The sequence below is a fragment of the Apiospora kogelbergensis genome, assembly GCF_038363985.1.
Source record: "Apiospora kogelbergensis strain CBS 113332 chromosome Unknown utg000007l_segment0_segment0, whole genome shotgun sequence".
Lineage (NCBI taxonomy): Eukaryota > Fungi > Ascomycota > Sordariomycetes > Amphisphaeriales > Apiosporaceae > Apiospora > Apiospora kogelbergensis.
This window is the reverse complement of record NW_027117424.1, coordinates 1,428,482-1,443,797: the sequence shown is the minus strand read 5'-3', so window position 1 is coordinate 1,443,797 and position 15,316 is coordinate 1,428,482. Positions and strand designations below refer to the sequence as shown.

The 15,316-nt window shown below is 51.7% G+C and overlaps 4 protein-coding genes across 4 annotated transcripts; 2 read left to right on the top strand and 2 right to left on the bottom strand.

Annotated features, from left to right (window-relative positions):
- Positions 1 to 515: 515 nt before the first annotated feature.
- On the bottom strand, positions 516 to 728 carry PG998_010809 (uncharacterized protein; the record flags this gene model as incomplete). The annotated part of the gene is made up of 1 exon (XM_066877625.1): positions 516 to 728. The coding sequence occupies one exon, from the start codon at positions 726 to 728 to the stop codon at positions 516 to 518; it is 213 nt and encodes a 70-aa protein (XP_066726679.1).
- A 683-nt stretch (positions 729 to 1,411) lies between these two features.
- PG998_010808 (FAD binding domain-containing protein) lies at positions 1,412 to 3,563 on the top strand (the record flags this gene model as incomplete). The annotated part of the gene is made up of 4 exons (XM_066877624.1): positions 1,412 to 1,445; positions 1,513 to 1,582; positions 1,723 to 1,959; positions 2,018 to 3,563. The coding sequence occupies 4 exons, from the start codon at positions 1,412 to 1,414 to the stop codon at positions 3,561 to 3,563; spliced, it is 1,887 nt and encodes a 628-aa protein (XP_066726678.1).
- Positions 3,564 to 7,835: 4,272 nt separating this feature from the next.
- Positions 7,836 to 9,827, top strand: PG998_010807 (uncharacterized protein; the record flags this gene model as incomplete). Its single annotated transcript, XM_066877623.1, has 3 exons — positions 7,836 to 8,056; positions 8,152 to 8,430; positions 8,489 to 9,827. Exons 1-3 carry the CDS (start codon positions 7,941 to 7,943, stop codon positions 9,825 to 9,827), a joined length of 1,734 nt encoding a protein of 577 aa, XP_066726677.1. The 5' UTR covers positions 7,836 to 7,940.
- A 2,223-nt stretch (positions 9,828 to 12,050) lies between these two features.
- PG998_010806 (cell division control protein) lies at positions 12,051 to 14,160 on the bottom strand (the record flags this gene model as incomplete). Its single annotated transcript, XM_066877622.1, has 2 exons — positions 12,051 to 13,644; positions 13,853 to 14,160. 2 exons carry the CDS (start codon positions 14,158 to 14,160, stop codon positions 12,051 to 12,053), a joined length of 1,902 nt encoding a protein of 633 aa, XP_066726676.1.
- Positions 14,161 to 15,316: the final 1,156 nt, after the last annotated feature.

Genomic DNA, 15,316 nt, shown 5'->3' with positions numbered 1-15,316 from the left:
GAAAGGCCAGTCTGGGGAAACGTTACGCGGACGTTAGTTCAGACTTCCAAATGCCCATACCAAGGATATGGAGTGATCGAGGGGGCTCTGCAACGTGATCACAGATATGAGAGAGAGAGAAAGGTATCATGAAAATATAGAACGACGTTGGGACTAAACGCAAGGCATCCAAACATGCCGAAAAGTTCGCCAAACTTTTACTAAATAAGGCATGTATCTAGACTCTCCCACAGCTCTGGGCCTTTCTAGCACTATTGCGATACAGTATTTCACAAGGATCCTACACCTAACTATTAAAGAAAACCCAGGCTCTTCTTAAAGAAGATATAAAATTATTAGAAAATAAGTTAAATTCTTATATTATTCTAAGTAGAATACGTTAAGAAAATAGAAATTAATAATAAATTGAATTCTATTATATACGTAATAACAACCTCTGTAGAGGAGGGGGAAATATGACAAATAAACGAAGAGGCATTCACATGTCAGATGGGAATGTCGTCTCAGTAATACCACTACACGACTATGGCTTTGGACCCCGTGATCTTCCCGCCATCAGCTGCTACAACGCAAGCCGTGTCAGCTGCCGCGCCGCCAACCAGCGCGGCCTTCCCCAGGTGCGGGTCCTTGGGGCAAAAAGGGGGCGGCGCGCATTTGAAGATCCTGGGGAAATCAAGCATGTAACAGATGCGCGTACGGCGAGACCAGACGTACTGCAATGCTTCCATGGCCTATCCATCATCATCACATGTCAAAACTGCTTGCGCATCTCCCTCGAGTATACACGCATCCGCGTTTTGCACTTTCCGGTGATGCCGGCATGATCAGTGTATTGCACGTTCGTTTCACCCTTTTAAAACATGCGAGAATCCGATATCATAAGTTATCCAATCACCGGCAACTGATTTGAATTGTGGACAGGTGGGTACATGTACCTGGTACCGAGGCATCTGCTCCTACCAGTGGCCTCATGCCGCGAAGGAGGCAGGCCAGGCCGCCAGGTCAAAGAGAGCCCCGGACTGGTTTGAGCCCACGCGTAGATGTACAACAGAAAACAGACATCATCTGAATCAAGTCGCCCCTGGTCCGAGTCGTCGGCTTGGTACAGTGAACAATGCATTCTTTCATGTTCGTTCTGGTATGCGGCTGTGGGCCCTGGAGTAGAGTTCAACGACTTGTTATTCTAGTGGGACCACCCCTCGGGCTATTCGGTTAGTGGTTAGTCCACTGGAAGCATCCTCGGCCCAGAGTCGCATAACCATGTCAGCATTCTGGGCGCTCGCCCCATAGACGTAAATACCACCAACTGCGGCATTCCTAAACCTCATCCTCATACCCATTCTCACGACCTTTTTCATTCATCTATCACCACTACCCTGTCCTTTTGCAGCATTTCACATCGAATTTGACCATGGCACCTCGCGTAGTGGTCGTTGGCGGCGGTTGTAAGTTCCCTCGTCATTGGCGGTCGCCATAGCCATATGATCGTGAACGAAGCTGACAACACCACAGTGGCCGGCCTCAGTGCTGCGCATACAATCTACCTAGCTGGTGGTAATGTAGTGGTTCTGGAAAAGCAAGCGTACGTTCATCTTTACCAACGCCTAAAACTCGCTAAGTTTCGACTTATACTGACATTTCCGCCTCCGCAGGTACGCTCATGATATCTATGACCCCCAAGACTCCTTCGATCAACCTTCACGATGCTAACAAAAACCGCAGTTTCCAAGGCGGAAATTCTACTAAGGCGACGTCGGGAATCAACGGCGCGTTGACGAGGACGCAGGTCGACAACAAGATAGCCGACAGCGTGAAGCAGTTCTACGACGATACCCTCAAGTCAGCCCGGGACAAGGCGAGACCCGATTTGATCAAGGTTCTGACCTACAAGTCTGCCGCGGCTGTCGAGTGGTTGCAGGACGTGTTCAACTTGGACCTAACTCTGGTTTCACGGCTTGGGTATGTTCTGGTCATGGTTGCCGAAAATCTTGGATTTTGCTAACGAGCCCCTGAATAGCGGCCACTCCCAGCCCAGAACCCACAGAGGACATGATGCCAAGTTCCCCGGCATGGCCATCACCTATGCTCTTATGCAGCGTATCGAAGAACTCGCCGAGAACGAGCCCGAGCGAGTCCAGATCATCAAGAAGGCACGGGTTACTAGCTTGAACAAGGAGGGCAACAAGATCACCGGTGTCACATACGAATGCAACGGCGAGAGTGCTACGGTAGACGGCCCCGTCGTCTTGGCCACTGGTGGCTACGCGGCCGATTTCACTGAAACCTCGCTGCTCAAGAAGCATCGCCCCGATACCTATGGGCTTGCTACCACCAACGGCACGCACGCCACCGGTGATGGCCAGAAGATGGTCATGGCCATTGGCGGCAACGGTATTGACATGGACAAAGTTCAAGTCCACCCTACAGGTCTGGTTGACCCCAAGGACCCTGGCTCCAAGTGGAAGTTCTTGGCCGCCGAGGCTTTGCGTGGCGAGGGTGGTCTGTTGCTCAACGGCGACGGCGATCGATTCTGCGATGAGCTGGGCCACCGAGACTATGTCTCTGGTATGATGTGGAAGGAGAAGGAGAAAAACAAGTTCCCTGTTCGACTGATCCTGAACTCGAAGGCATCCAACGTCCTTGATTTCCACACCCGTCACTACTCCGGCCGTGGTTTGATGAAGAAGATGACTGGAAAGGAGCTTGCCAAGGAAATTGGCTGCTCACCTGACCATCTCCAGAAGACCTTCACCACGTACAATGCCATCGCTGATGGCAAGCAGAAGGACCCCTGGGGCAAGAAGTTTTTCCACAACGGACCCTTAGATGTCAACGATGACTTCCATGTTGCTGTCATGGAGCCGGTTCTTCACTTTACCATGGGTGGTATTGAAATTAACGACAAGGCCCAGGTCCTGAACCAACAGCAGCAGCCGTTTGAAGGCTTGTTTGCTTGTGGTGAGCTTGCTGGTGGAGTCCACGGTGCCAACAGACTTGGTGGCTCCTCGCTGTTGGGTTGCGTTGTCTATGGACGTGTTGCCGGTGACACTGCCAGCAACTACTTGTTCCAACAGGCACTTTCTGGTGCTGCAGGTGGTGCTGCAGAACGTCTTGGTCAGATTTCACTGCACATCGATCCTTCGCAGCCGGGTCGCCTCAGTGTATCATGGGGTGGTGATGCCGCAGCATCTTCACCGACTGTTGGCCAATTGACAAGTGCCGCTGGTCCCAGTCCTAAGGCTGATGCTGGCAAGTCTTCTCAGACTGCCTCGAAGCCTCAGAACCCGAAGAAGTTCGAGATTCCACAGAAGGAGTTCACCATGGAAGAGGTTGCCAAGCACAACAAGAAGGAAGACCTTTGGGTTGTCGTCAAGGGCGTCGTAATGGACCTCTCAGACTGGCTCGAAGAGCACCCAGGTGGTCCTCAGGCTATCATGAATTTCATGGGTCGGGATGCCACTGAGGAGTTCGAAATGCTGCACGACGACGAGGTCATCCCCAAGTATGCGCCTCAGCAGGTGATAGGGCGTGTCAAGGGCCAGAAGCCTACCCTTGAGATCTAGATACCCCTTCATTTCGCGTTGTTGTTGCCAAGTGTAGGATGTTACTCGGTGTTTTATGGCGCATCCTGAACGTTGCAGCCCATGGAGAGGGTTACTATGAGCCTCTGCTCCAACAAAATACCTGGCGTACTTTGGTCTTGTCGAATGAAATTGTACCCTATAGTCTCAATCGCATTATTACGCGAAATTTGTCGCTTATGATCTTGTCTATTCTGACTCAACCATGTGCACGCATCCAGCACCCTGCCCTTGATTCCTTCCCAGACGTATGATCCAAACTAACATGAAAGTACAATATCGCATTATGTAAATGCGCCCGGCCTTTCCCGGCATTTACATAATATCAATCAAAGCATGAACATGCTTCTAATTGCTCGTTCGATCTTTTGTTGCTTGGTCGCCCGTCTCTACATTATGTAAATTTGACCCCTTATTTACCAACAGTGACTCCACAAGATTATGGACTCTGATAGATCGTCAATGATACACTTAAAGCTCTTCTCCGGAGGACTCACTTTGCCTCGTACACACGAGCAAGAGAACAAGCCAGGACGGGACCCGTCTTTCACCGCCGTCTTGTCGTTGTTAGCTGTTAGGTTGTATCGTTTACATGTTTATCGGTTAAGTCTTAAGAACGCCTCCATATTTTTAGGGTGGTAATATACAGTGGCCTGATTTCAAGGAATATACCGAAAAGACTCGTGAATAAGTTCAGTTTACGTAGGTATTCCAAGACACGGCTGGTCGTTGCCTTCAAGTTTCGGGCATGGAAGTTAAACAGAGAACTGTTGACAATCTCTCCGGCCCCGGCGACGGCTCTCCTGCCATTTGAAGCCTCCCTCGCCCTTTCACATTGCTTTCTCCTCATACTAGTATACCGTAGTAGCGTTAATGGCAAGGCGCCTGAGCCGCGGAGTTTTGCTTCCTGACACCTACCGGTTGGGTTTACCAATGGCAGCCAGATTATAATTGTCGAATTCCTCTATCTTCTCTCCTCTGGTAACTTTTGTGGCACCAGAGGAAGAAATCCATAGTCCACGGTAATGACAATAGCGCTGAGATATATCGAAATCTACCCGTACATCCATTGTGTGTATTAGACGTCTTGGCGGTCCAATCTAGAAGTCAGCCGCTTATTCATAGTACGTGCCTAAAGAATGTGAATGTTTGTACTCTCAAGGCTTACGGGGCTGGCGCAACATGTCTGAAGATCGGGCCAATGGACATGACCTACAAAATTTCAGCAATTCCTTTATCGCTTGGCTTCATTAGAAGGGAAGGTGACACAGCAGCCTGGCTGATTGCCCTTCCTATGGCCTGAACTACGTAGTCTCACAAACTCCTATCCGAAGCACGAGTTGACCCTAACCCAAATATAATGCATCATTTACTAAGGGTATTCACGTATTAATCGGTTAGACCGCCAAGACGTCTAATTCACACAATGGATGTACGGGTAGATTTCGATATATCTCAGCGCTATTGTCATTGTATTGGGCGTTGTGACTGAGAGAAAAGCAAGGTTGCTTGCGTATGATCATTTCCACCCTCTTTCTGGCCCCCTCTTGCGTCTTACTTGCCCGTTGAAGACATTCCTCACATCTTCTGCTGTATGGGCCGGCTGCGATACCTCGGGAGCATCGTTGGCGTGGGGGTTCAAAAGGACGGACGGGACGGGAAATCCTGTGAGTCGTTGCATGATGGTGTTGCACTAAAAGCGCCTCGGGCGCTTGCTACCACCAGCATTGTGTTCCCATCCATTGTGTTTCCTTTTTTTCAACCCCCAGCGCATCGCAGCATGCTAGCCTTTGAAGTACGACAAACAATAATAACTCCCCATTAGACCTAATCCTTCTCAGCGGATAAACGAGCGTACGTATACAGTGGTAGACGAGTTGGCTTCAACTTACGTTATCACTACCAAAAAGGGGCCCGAGTTTGTGCGTACGCATAGGCTAGATGGGCCGGTTCCAATTGGCTGCCTGGGTAGGTGGCACTGCGGGATGCCGATGAACGGTGATTCCCTCCCCTGGGGGCCCAATCATGGGGTTCAGCCAACCCGTACGTAGGGTGCCGAGTGAGTTTGCCCAGACATCGATTCAAGCCATCAACCCGTCGTAAGGATGCGGCGTGCCCACTCGTTGAAGTAAGTGATATCCGGTAACACCCTCATCCGGTCTTGGGGGGTTGCTTTTAGGGACGCCTTTGTGGACAGGGAAATGTCCCATTAGGGCAACCACAAGGAGTTGGTTGGTTGGTTGGGCCCCTATCACCGCATCTGGATAGAGATACATGTAGGCCTGGCACCTGGTGTTGGATGCCAGGCTAACCTAGGCTATTCACTCGAACAGCCCGGTGCCTTTAGTTGGCCCTTCTACATGCAGATCTTCCCGGAGCTCCCGGCGGTCGAAGTTGGCCGAGCCCCGAGACGGCACAGTCGTCCACACGCACCTTCTCGTACTGGCCATTGCGTACTGGAAGCGCAGAGTATACTCAACGTGGCATACTGGACGTGGCGGTGATTGGGAAATAAAGCAGAGCCTGCCACTATGATGACGGGTGAGTAGTGGCGACGAACCTCGCGATGCATTTCAATTCCGGCTGGGTTACACGTGTAGGGCAAGCCTGGGAGAAGGATATCAGTTCAGTCCACTCTATGCTCGATGAAATTACTGGGAATCCCTTGGGGGTTTTCTCCACACACCCTTCCCCGCAATCGCCTTGTGATCAAAGGTTCAAACGATCAAGTCAAGTTGGATGAATGAGCTTTTGATCCGGCTTTGTATGTGTGTTTATTTGCTTATTCACTTGTGAGCATTTGATTCCTTCCGCCTCCGCAAAGAGAGAAAGCACGAGCGACGACAAGAAAAAAAAAGAACAACAACTGCAGAACGGCCTCGGACGGGAGACAGACTCTGGATTATGGGTGGCATTCAGCTGAGCAGCGGCTGACGTTCCACATGCACCCTCTTTTCAATCTTTCTCCATTGCCCACTCTAGCGTGCTGTTGGTTGTCTCTCTCTCTACGCATGCACGCAGCCTGCCCAGCATGAATAGTCTTGGGTTGGTCTCAATAAGCTAGCTAGGCTAGTGTCGCTCGATCTCTACCACCACTAGGTTGGCAGTTGGGGCGGTGGGCGGAATGCCATTTACTTTTTTCAAGCAAGCAACACCCATCACCACGACGGTATTGTACAACCAATTGCGCACAGCAATCCCGCACTCGAATTATCCATCCCAGGTAGGACGCGGACCCTACAGCCAGAAGCACACTGCAGTACGCACTGGAACAAGGCACATGGGTTCGGATCCTTCCTCATCCCCTCCTTCAGGCGTCTGGGGATGCCGGTTGGTTGGCATGTCCGAGGGCTCCCTGTGCTGGTCATCTACTGGAAGAGGAACCTGTGGAGGAATATGTCTATCGAGCTGCCCAAAGAAGGGACGATTGTCTCTCCTTTCCACGACGATAAGCCGGGCAGACAACCACACCTGGCTTGCTTGCTTACCCTTAACCCTTAGATGCTTGCATTCGTGAGAAGTCGGCCAGCCACCAAGACGACCACCAAAGGTAACCGTAATCATAAGCTGTAAGTTCACAGCGGCCCTCCGTCGTCGGTCTGGGCCTTTATTGGGACACTGTTGCAATCGATTGTTGAGATGGCATGATGACGATCTTTACCTCTCCCCCCTGACAGCCCGACGCGACATACAAGTCATGGCGATTTTTCCCTCTCATTCTTCTTGCTTTCCCTGCCCAGACACCAGAACGGTGGAACGGCTGACTGGCTGATGTCGCACTTGACCTAGGACGGCAAGACGGGTGGACGGGTTGGAAAAGGGCAGAGACAGTCGAGCCGGCTGGGAATGGGTGGTGAGCCAGCAGGCCAGTAGGCTACCACTAGTGGCTCTGGCGTCTTCTTGTCTTCGCCAAACATGGCATCGCTCACGTCTGCTGGCTGCACTCACTGCACTCGCTTAAGCGTGCCCAGGAGCATGGCTGGCCGGCAGGCCAATAGAACGCCATCATCCCTTGGCACTGGGCAGGCTGCTGAGGGTGTTCTCCGAACTGATTCCCACCCCCCAGCAGCAGCCCCCCAGCACTCGGCGCGCTGATCTCTGCCCTTCTTTTCCCAAGTTCTCCCGCCTTTTCCCTCGTTCGATATCGCTCCTTCTCCACTCCGGAACTCTTTCTATTATTACCCACTCCCTACGTGACTGTATCTATCAATCAATCACATCTCTATCCTCTATCGGTGCGGTTGATGAAGAACCCGCAAATTTCAACGTCGACCTTTCCAATTCCACGAAACAACCCTTTCCCTCTCGACCTCGATATACCATCAGCCACGCTGGCCTGACGTCGCACATCCCTTCACCATGGCGATAGCCATGGGCTGGCAGAAACCCGACAATGTCGCCGGCTCTTCGGCCCCGGCCATCATGATCGGCCTGTTCGTCGCCACCGGTGGTCTCCTGTTCGGATACGATACTGGGTGAGCCTTCAACAACAACCAGCGTCCCACAACGCGCTTTTGCGGTCGGAGTGAATCGTGCAATACTAATCCTTGGATTCTCTCCCGAATCATAGGACGATTAATGGGATCCTGGTCATGAAATCATTCGTAAAACAATTCAATAACGGTTACCTCGACGCCAACCATGACGACACTCCTGCCATATCACCACCTCACATCGCCATAATAGTTGCAATCCTGAGTGTAGGGACCTTTGTTGGTTCATTACTCGCAGCCCCGGCCGCCGACAAGTTAGGACGTCGAATATCGCTTCTCATTGCCGTTGGGGTCTTCTGCTTCGGCGTCATATTTCAAGTCTGCGCCGACGCCATCCCGATGCTTTTGGTGGGCCGGTACGTTCGGAATATTGACGGCTGGAAAACAGGATACGTTATTGACAGTATGCAATAGGCTTTTTGCTGGAGTAGGCGTTGGAGCTGTGTCGCTGCTCGTGCCGCTCTACCAATCCGAAATGGCCCCCAAATGGATTCGAGGCACTCTGGTCTGTGCCTACCAATTGTCCATCACGCTTGGTCTTCTGGGCGCTTCGATTGTCAACATCGGGACCCAAAGCATCAAGGGAGCAGCCGCGTACCGAATTCCGATGGGCCTCCAATTGACATGGGCCTGTGTTCTGGTAGTGGGCATCATGGTATTGCCCGAGACGCCCCGGTACCTCATCAAGTGCGGCAAGAACGAAGCCGCCGCATTATCACTTAGTCGCTTACGACGACTCGACATTACGCATCCTGCTCTTGTGGAAGAGCTGGCCGAGATCCAAGCGAACCACGACTACGAACTCACACTTGGTCCTGATTCGTATCGCGACATTTTACTAGGCGCCCCACACCTCGGCCGTCGGACGCTCACAGGTTGCGGTTTGCAGATGCTACAACAGTTGACAGGCATCAATTTCATCATGTACTATGGGACCAGTTTCTTCCATGGTGCCGGCATAGACAGCCCTTTCCTCATCGCCCTCATTACCAATATTGTCAACGTTGTCTCTACCATCCCGGGGCTGTTTGTGGTCGAAACATGGGGAAGGCGGAACTTACTCCTGGTCGGCGCAGTAGGCATGTCGCTGTGTCAAATGATCATCGCTATTTACTCCTCCGCTGTCGGCAGCCCCAGCACCAACGAGGTGTCCACCTCCTCCAGCAAGATCCTGATCGTCTTCGTCATGTTCTTCGTTTTCTTCTACGCTGCGTCGTGGGGGCCTGTGTGCTGGGTTGTCACTGCCGAGATCTACCCCCTCAAGGTTCGAGCCAAGGCCATGTCCGTCACGACAGCCTCCAATTGGCTGTTGAACTTCGGGATCGCATATGGCACACCGTACATCATTGGGTCGGGTGCTGGCTATGCTGATTTGGGCCCCAAGGTCTTCTACGTTTGGGGCGCATTCTGCGTTCTCGCCGGTCTCTTTGTGTATTGCATGGTGTACGAGACCAGCAAGATCAGTCTGGAACAGATTGATGAGATGTATGAGCGCATTGACCATGCTTGGAACAGTAAAGGGTTTGAGCCGAGCTGGAGCTTCCAGCAGCTACGCGACGAAGGTTTTGCGGACAGCGGGATACCGCCGACAGAGCATGAACTTCAACCCTCGATGACAGGGTCGAGTGCTGCGGACAGCATCTCGACGGACCAAACAAATGAGACAGACTCGACAGCCAATGGCGGAAACATGACACAACAAGACAAGGCGATACAACAGATGGGCCTGGGCAATGTCGATTTCAGCTATTGAAGGCTCTATACGCCTTGACATATATATTTTGCGGCCTGCTGCCCCTCGACGGCGATGACGAGGCGGCAGGATTGATTTTGATTACTTATACTATCGCTTTTTTGCCCGACGGATTACGGATCACTCCAGGGGTTTTGTGGGCGCTGCTATGTAGACCGCCCGACATGCGATTATGGGCCGGGTTTTTACCAGCGTTGGAGTTTTGACGTACGGAGTTTAGGTCACATTGGGAAACTTTGGATGGTTCGGATTATTCATCATTACATGGGGAAACGCAATGAGTGAAATTCTATGGGATATGGGAAAGCTTTCAAGAGCCATGTCTATCGAAATACCAACGAGATGGAGGGGGCTTTTCTAACCTTTATGCTAACTATATTATATCCCCTGAGGCCCTAAAAGGGAAAGGAAATTCCGGAGTTTTGGTTTTCACCAACACAAGCGATCAGCTTTAACCAAATGCTACCATTCTATATTAATTTGGTCGGTGTTCTTCATGTTTATGGGGGTTGCTGAGGCACTCAGTCCAGCCACGGACGCTTGCCCTGTCCCAAAACCACGACCGATCAGGATGATGGTATACACACGATTCTATGCCAGTTTAGATATCCATACTTATGTATCACAAGCGTCCTCCACCATGACGTCGCGAGTGTTCTAGTTAGACATGGGATATTCTGCCAGGGAGAGAAATGAGATATACCCATATTTCTACGGAATGCAACTTGTCTTCGCTTGCTTGTGCTTTTCTTATACGCGTTTGAATGAATTTGTGTATGAATCAGTGTTACGTCGTACTATTTCCTTACGAACTCATCGCACTACTTCCTGGGCCCCCTTACCTCACTCCTGTGGCAAAAGGGATGCATGTCTCTGCGTGTGACCTACCCCTTGATCTAGTCACCGACTGGCCACTAGACCGGGCCCCTTTTCTGTAGCACCTTCTTGTTTCGGCGCCTCATTCTCAGTCACGAGGCCGACTTGCAAGCAAAATCTTGGTGTATCGATCCATACGCTATTCTGGCTGGCTCCCTCTCTAGCTGCGCATAAGCTTGCAGGCAGCAGAACCCCAAGGGGTATCAGTGAGTTTGTCGTTAGGGCCCCCTACCCAAGCAATGGCGATGTATCTTAGTTTGTTTTGCGGTACATCCCGACTCGAACATAGAAAAAGAAAGAAGAAGATAAGAAACCAGAAAGGAAAAGAAGAAAATATAAAAAAATGATAAAAAAGGAAAACACGCGGCACATAGGGTGGAACAACCATTTCCCCTCTACCCCCATTGTACCTCGCTAAACTTGAAGGTATTGAATGTATGGACTTTGCTTGCTATGCTTCCTTCGGTTGCTAGCATACTATCTATCATATCGCCAGTCAGTCACCCCTGAATCCTAGAAAGGAGACATCAACCCATCAACTCATACACTAGCATTCAGCACTGGGTCCTTTTAGTTTCTCCCTGTTCAAGCCTGCCAAGGACCATTCCATAGTAAAAGACGACACGAAAGTTGCAATGCAATTCCATATTACTCGTCAATAGTCTCTAAGGAAGAAGCCAACACTGCATACATTATCTGACGTCTTGCAACTTCGCGGCTGTCTGGATGGTCAAATGCTCTTTTTTCTGCTCACATCGTGCATGCCTGGGTTGGGTGTACCTTGTTTCTGATCATCAAACTAGAAATAGGGGTAGCCTGTGAGCTTCAGGGGTAATGTTTGCAGCTTGATTTGGCTTCAACTAGGAAAATCGCCCGTCGTGTCTGAGGACAACCGCGAAATGCGGGTAGGCCGGGGAAATCAAACGACGCGGTATTCCTCTCTTTCTCATCACTATCTACGTTAGTTGGAAGAATGTTTTCTACCCCAGAAAGTATAAGCAGTCCCATTGTTTGTTTCGCTAAGACTTCTGTAATGCAGAATAACCAGCCAACCCTGCCCCCAACTCCAGAATCAGGTCAAAGAGAAAACTTGCGGATGTAATGTAGATAGATGATGGTATACGTAGTAAGTAGCGGTTGATTATCCAAAGGCCAGACAAAACGACTATGCATGCCCCCGGCGTCTCACTCACTCTACCTCCTAACCCTTGTAAGTCAAGTAGCCGTAGAAGCCAATCGCCATCCAAACGACTCTCCAACAGCTCGTCCACGTCTCTCGCCAGATGAGCGATGCGCGCGACTGTATGGTATGTTGCCATTTGGAGCGCGGCGCCGCTCTCCAGTAGCCTACCCCAGCACCCGCTCTCCCCGTCTTGCCGTCATGTGAAGGGTCGCGGCGGATCTCGATGCGCGGCCATTGCCCCCTCCGCCGGCTGCCTTGGACCGCGAGTTGCTGCGCGATATGCCGTTGGACGAAATGGAAGGGACACGCCCCCGGGTCCTGGCCGAGAGGAGTTTCGTGGTGGGGGTTCCAGACGACTGGGAGTGATGATCCAGCCCGCTCTCTTGGTCGGCTTCGACCTTGTCCTTGAATAGAGGCAGGACCGCTCCGTTGGCATATTGGGCCGGGCTGAGCGCAAACTGCTGCAAGCCCAAGATGGGGACAAGGGCGGCGCGAATCACAAGGATGACCAATGTCAGGATTCCCAGGGCAGCATATGTAGTATATGTGGAAAGCTGTTTGGGCAACAAGCACAGATGCGTTTGGAGCGTGGCCTTCCCGGCCCCCGGTAAGGGGCGACCGTTCTCGTCGATAGGATTCCATAACGACACCATTTGAAAGCCAGGGGTGGGAACACCCATGGCCATGCTTATGCTTTTGACCGTGATCTCGCGGACATTGCCCTTTTGCTCCGAATGTACCAGCTCACAATAGTCATGATCGTCTCCCGAGAAAGCATGGACCACATTACCTATGCTTTTGACCAGCTTGACCGAGTCCTCCTCGCTCAGCACATTCTGGTACTGGTAGCCCGATGAGACACTAATGGCATTCCGATGGTCTGGTATCACCGGTGTTGTCTGCCCCTTTGGTGGTTTCTGTGGAGGCCAGTGTTCGCGCATAGGACCACAAGGTGTCCCTGGGTCTCGATATAACGGGACGTGGGTGAGGAGAATGGTCGGGAAGTCTGGTCCATCCTCCCCGCGGTCTAGGCTCGGGGGGTTCTTATAGTCGGCATCCTTGAGATCTTCGACCTTGTGTTTAAATGCAACTTCCTCGACTTCGCCACGCCAGAACCGCAGCTCCTTGGCTGCAGCTCGTCGTTTCGCCGCCTTTACGCCGTCGAGAAACTGGTTCACCGGGCCGTGGATGGGGCTTAAATCCACCTTGTCCTTGATCGAGGAGGTATCGGCACTGAGCGAGACCGTGTCAACCGAGACAAATGTATGGTTTCCCACCACGTCGACCCTGTTGCCTTCTCCAAAGTAGGCTCCAAATCTTTCCCTTACTGGCACCTTCACTTCTGCGCCGAAGCCTAAGTCATGGTTTCCAGGCAAGCTCGATATAATCTTCCTGCCTCTCTGTCCCGGGCCCGGTTCGTAGCCACCAGCGGGCCAATGCTTGTAAAATATGTCGCCAAATCGACCATACTCCCGAAGCCAGTAGTCTTCGCCATAATGTTTGTTCCATTGCTTGACGTAGTCCCGCTCGTCGGCTGGATGGCGGCTGGCCCATTCCGGGTCGCGGAAATCGCCCCGCGCCGTCTTCCACTCTCTTCCGCCGTCGAACAAATCGCCCAGGAAAAACACTGTGTCTGGCTGTAGCACCTTTTGTAGCTGTATATATGACCTCTGCATGTAGTTATCCGTAATTTTCATCGTCAGGGGTTTATAGGCCACGGGCGGCCAGGATACGATTTCGGGTCGATGATCTGAGGGTCTGCGACGAAGACAAGTCGGTGCGGTGTCGCTCCTTTGGGCTGCGAGAAAACGTGAGTATATGAGATGCAGTCATGTAGGAATCCCGCAGGACTGCGGGCGTGGCTTCAAGTCTCCTGGTGGCCTGGACAGGCCACTTGGCGCATGTAAGATGGCGAATCGTTGTCACTTACCCATTTCTCCCAGTGATCCCAATCGCAACTTCTCACTTTGGCGGCAAAGCTCCATCTCTCCCCCACAGCAGAAGCAGCATCCAGAAAGCGACGAGCAGATGCGGAAAGCTCAGGAGGCGGCGCGCGGCCAAGTTCTGCTGGACCAGCGTGGCGAAGCGCATGGTGACATTGCGCAGGCGTACGCCGTTTGGCCCATTCCAAAACGATCGTATCCGTCGCGCCGTGGCCTGCACCTTGGTTGCAATGTCTTCGAGGACGGCTTGGAGGTTGGGCTCGCCCGGTTGTTGGTGTTGTTGCGGGAGGCCGTAGCCTCCATTACTGTTGCTGCCGTATGCAGGCGCCATTGTTGGTATTTGGGGGGTTTCAGGGTTCCGACGGGCCGGCTAAAGGAGCTTCATGGTTTTCTAAGTGCGACGCAGAAACCCATTGACACGATAGAATTCGGAATATGGCTTTAGGCACGACAGCAAGGCAATGGAAGAGGGATGGATTTGATTAGAGGAAGAAGAAGCCCAGACGGATCGGTTGATTGGTGACTGGACACCTACCACTACCAGGCCCTACGAGCTACATGTGCCTTTAGGCCTTTGGGCCGATGGATCTCACAAAAGAGGGTTCCTCACTGTCGAGGCTGATTAGCTGCATAACCACGGGTCCCACCATAGCTGGTTCAGGTACCGCTGGCCCGCTGTGGGGGATGCACCGCTTTGGAGCTTCCCTATAAGTATTAACTCACTCAGCAGCCAACAGTTATTGATGGCGATGTGTCAAAGAACTCAATTCCGGGACGACAGGAAAGCCAAGAAGTCAGAACTTCGGACGAAACGTCAGAAAAACAAAACAAAAAGCCAAAAAAAACAATACGCAAATAAACATACAACACCAGGGATTCGCTGCTCGTCACCGACGCAACTACTAATCCGGCTGTCACCTGCTTATATATGGGAGAGCGGACGGGATCCCTAGTTGTCAGGTGCATGTGGTCGTATGTGTTGATGCTGACCCGAATGTGTCTATAAGAAGCCAGAGATGGTATGGTATGGTCGATGCGAAGAAGCAGGTAGGCCATGTCGTTTCCCCGTGGAACTAAACTTCAGGGGCACCTGCGTAACTATGGGAGGATGTCATGTCACACAGTTGCGCCTTTCCCCTGGAAACGATAAATGTGAACATAGCGGCATTTCTATCTAAGCCACTCACCAACCCGCAGGTCCTACATACACACCGAGCGGACAGCTATGTTGGATGAAAGCACTGCTTGTTCTACCGCTTCCCTCCTCCCACACTATTCCTCTCGATCGCTGATATCGTGGGGGGCAAGGCGTATTGACGTTTTTGGTCCCGAGATGCCTGGAAATGGAACTGCGGAAGTTCCGTTCCTAACCGATCTTGATGAACAACTATAGGCGAGCCACGCTATTGGCCGTGAACGACTATATTGCAACATCATTCGTACACCTTGCGATATGTGAGGCATTCCATTGTGGGAGTGGTATTACT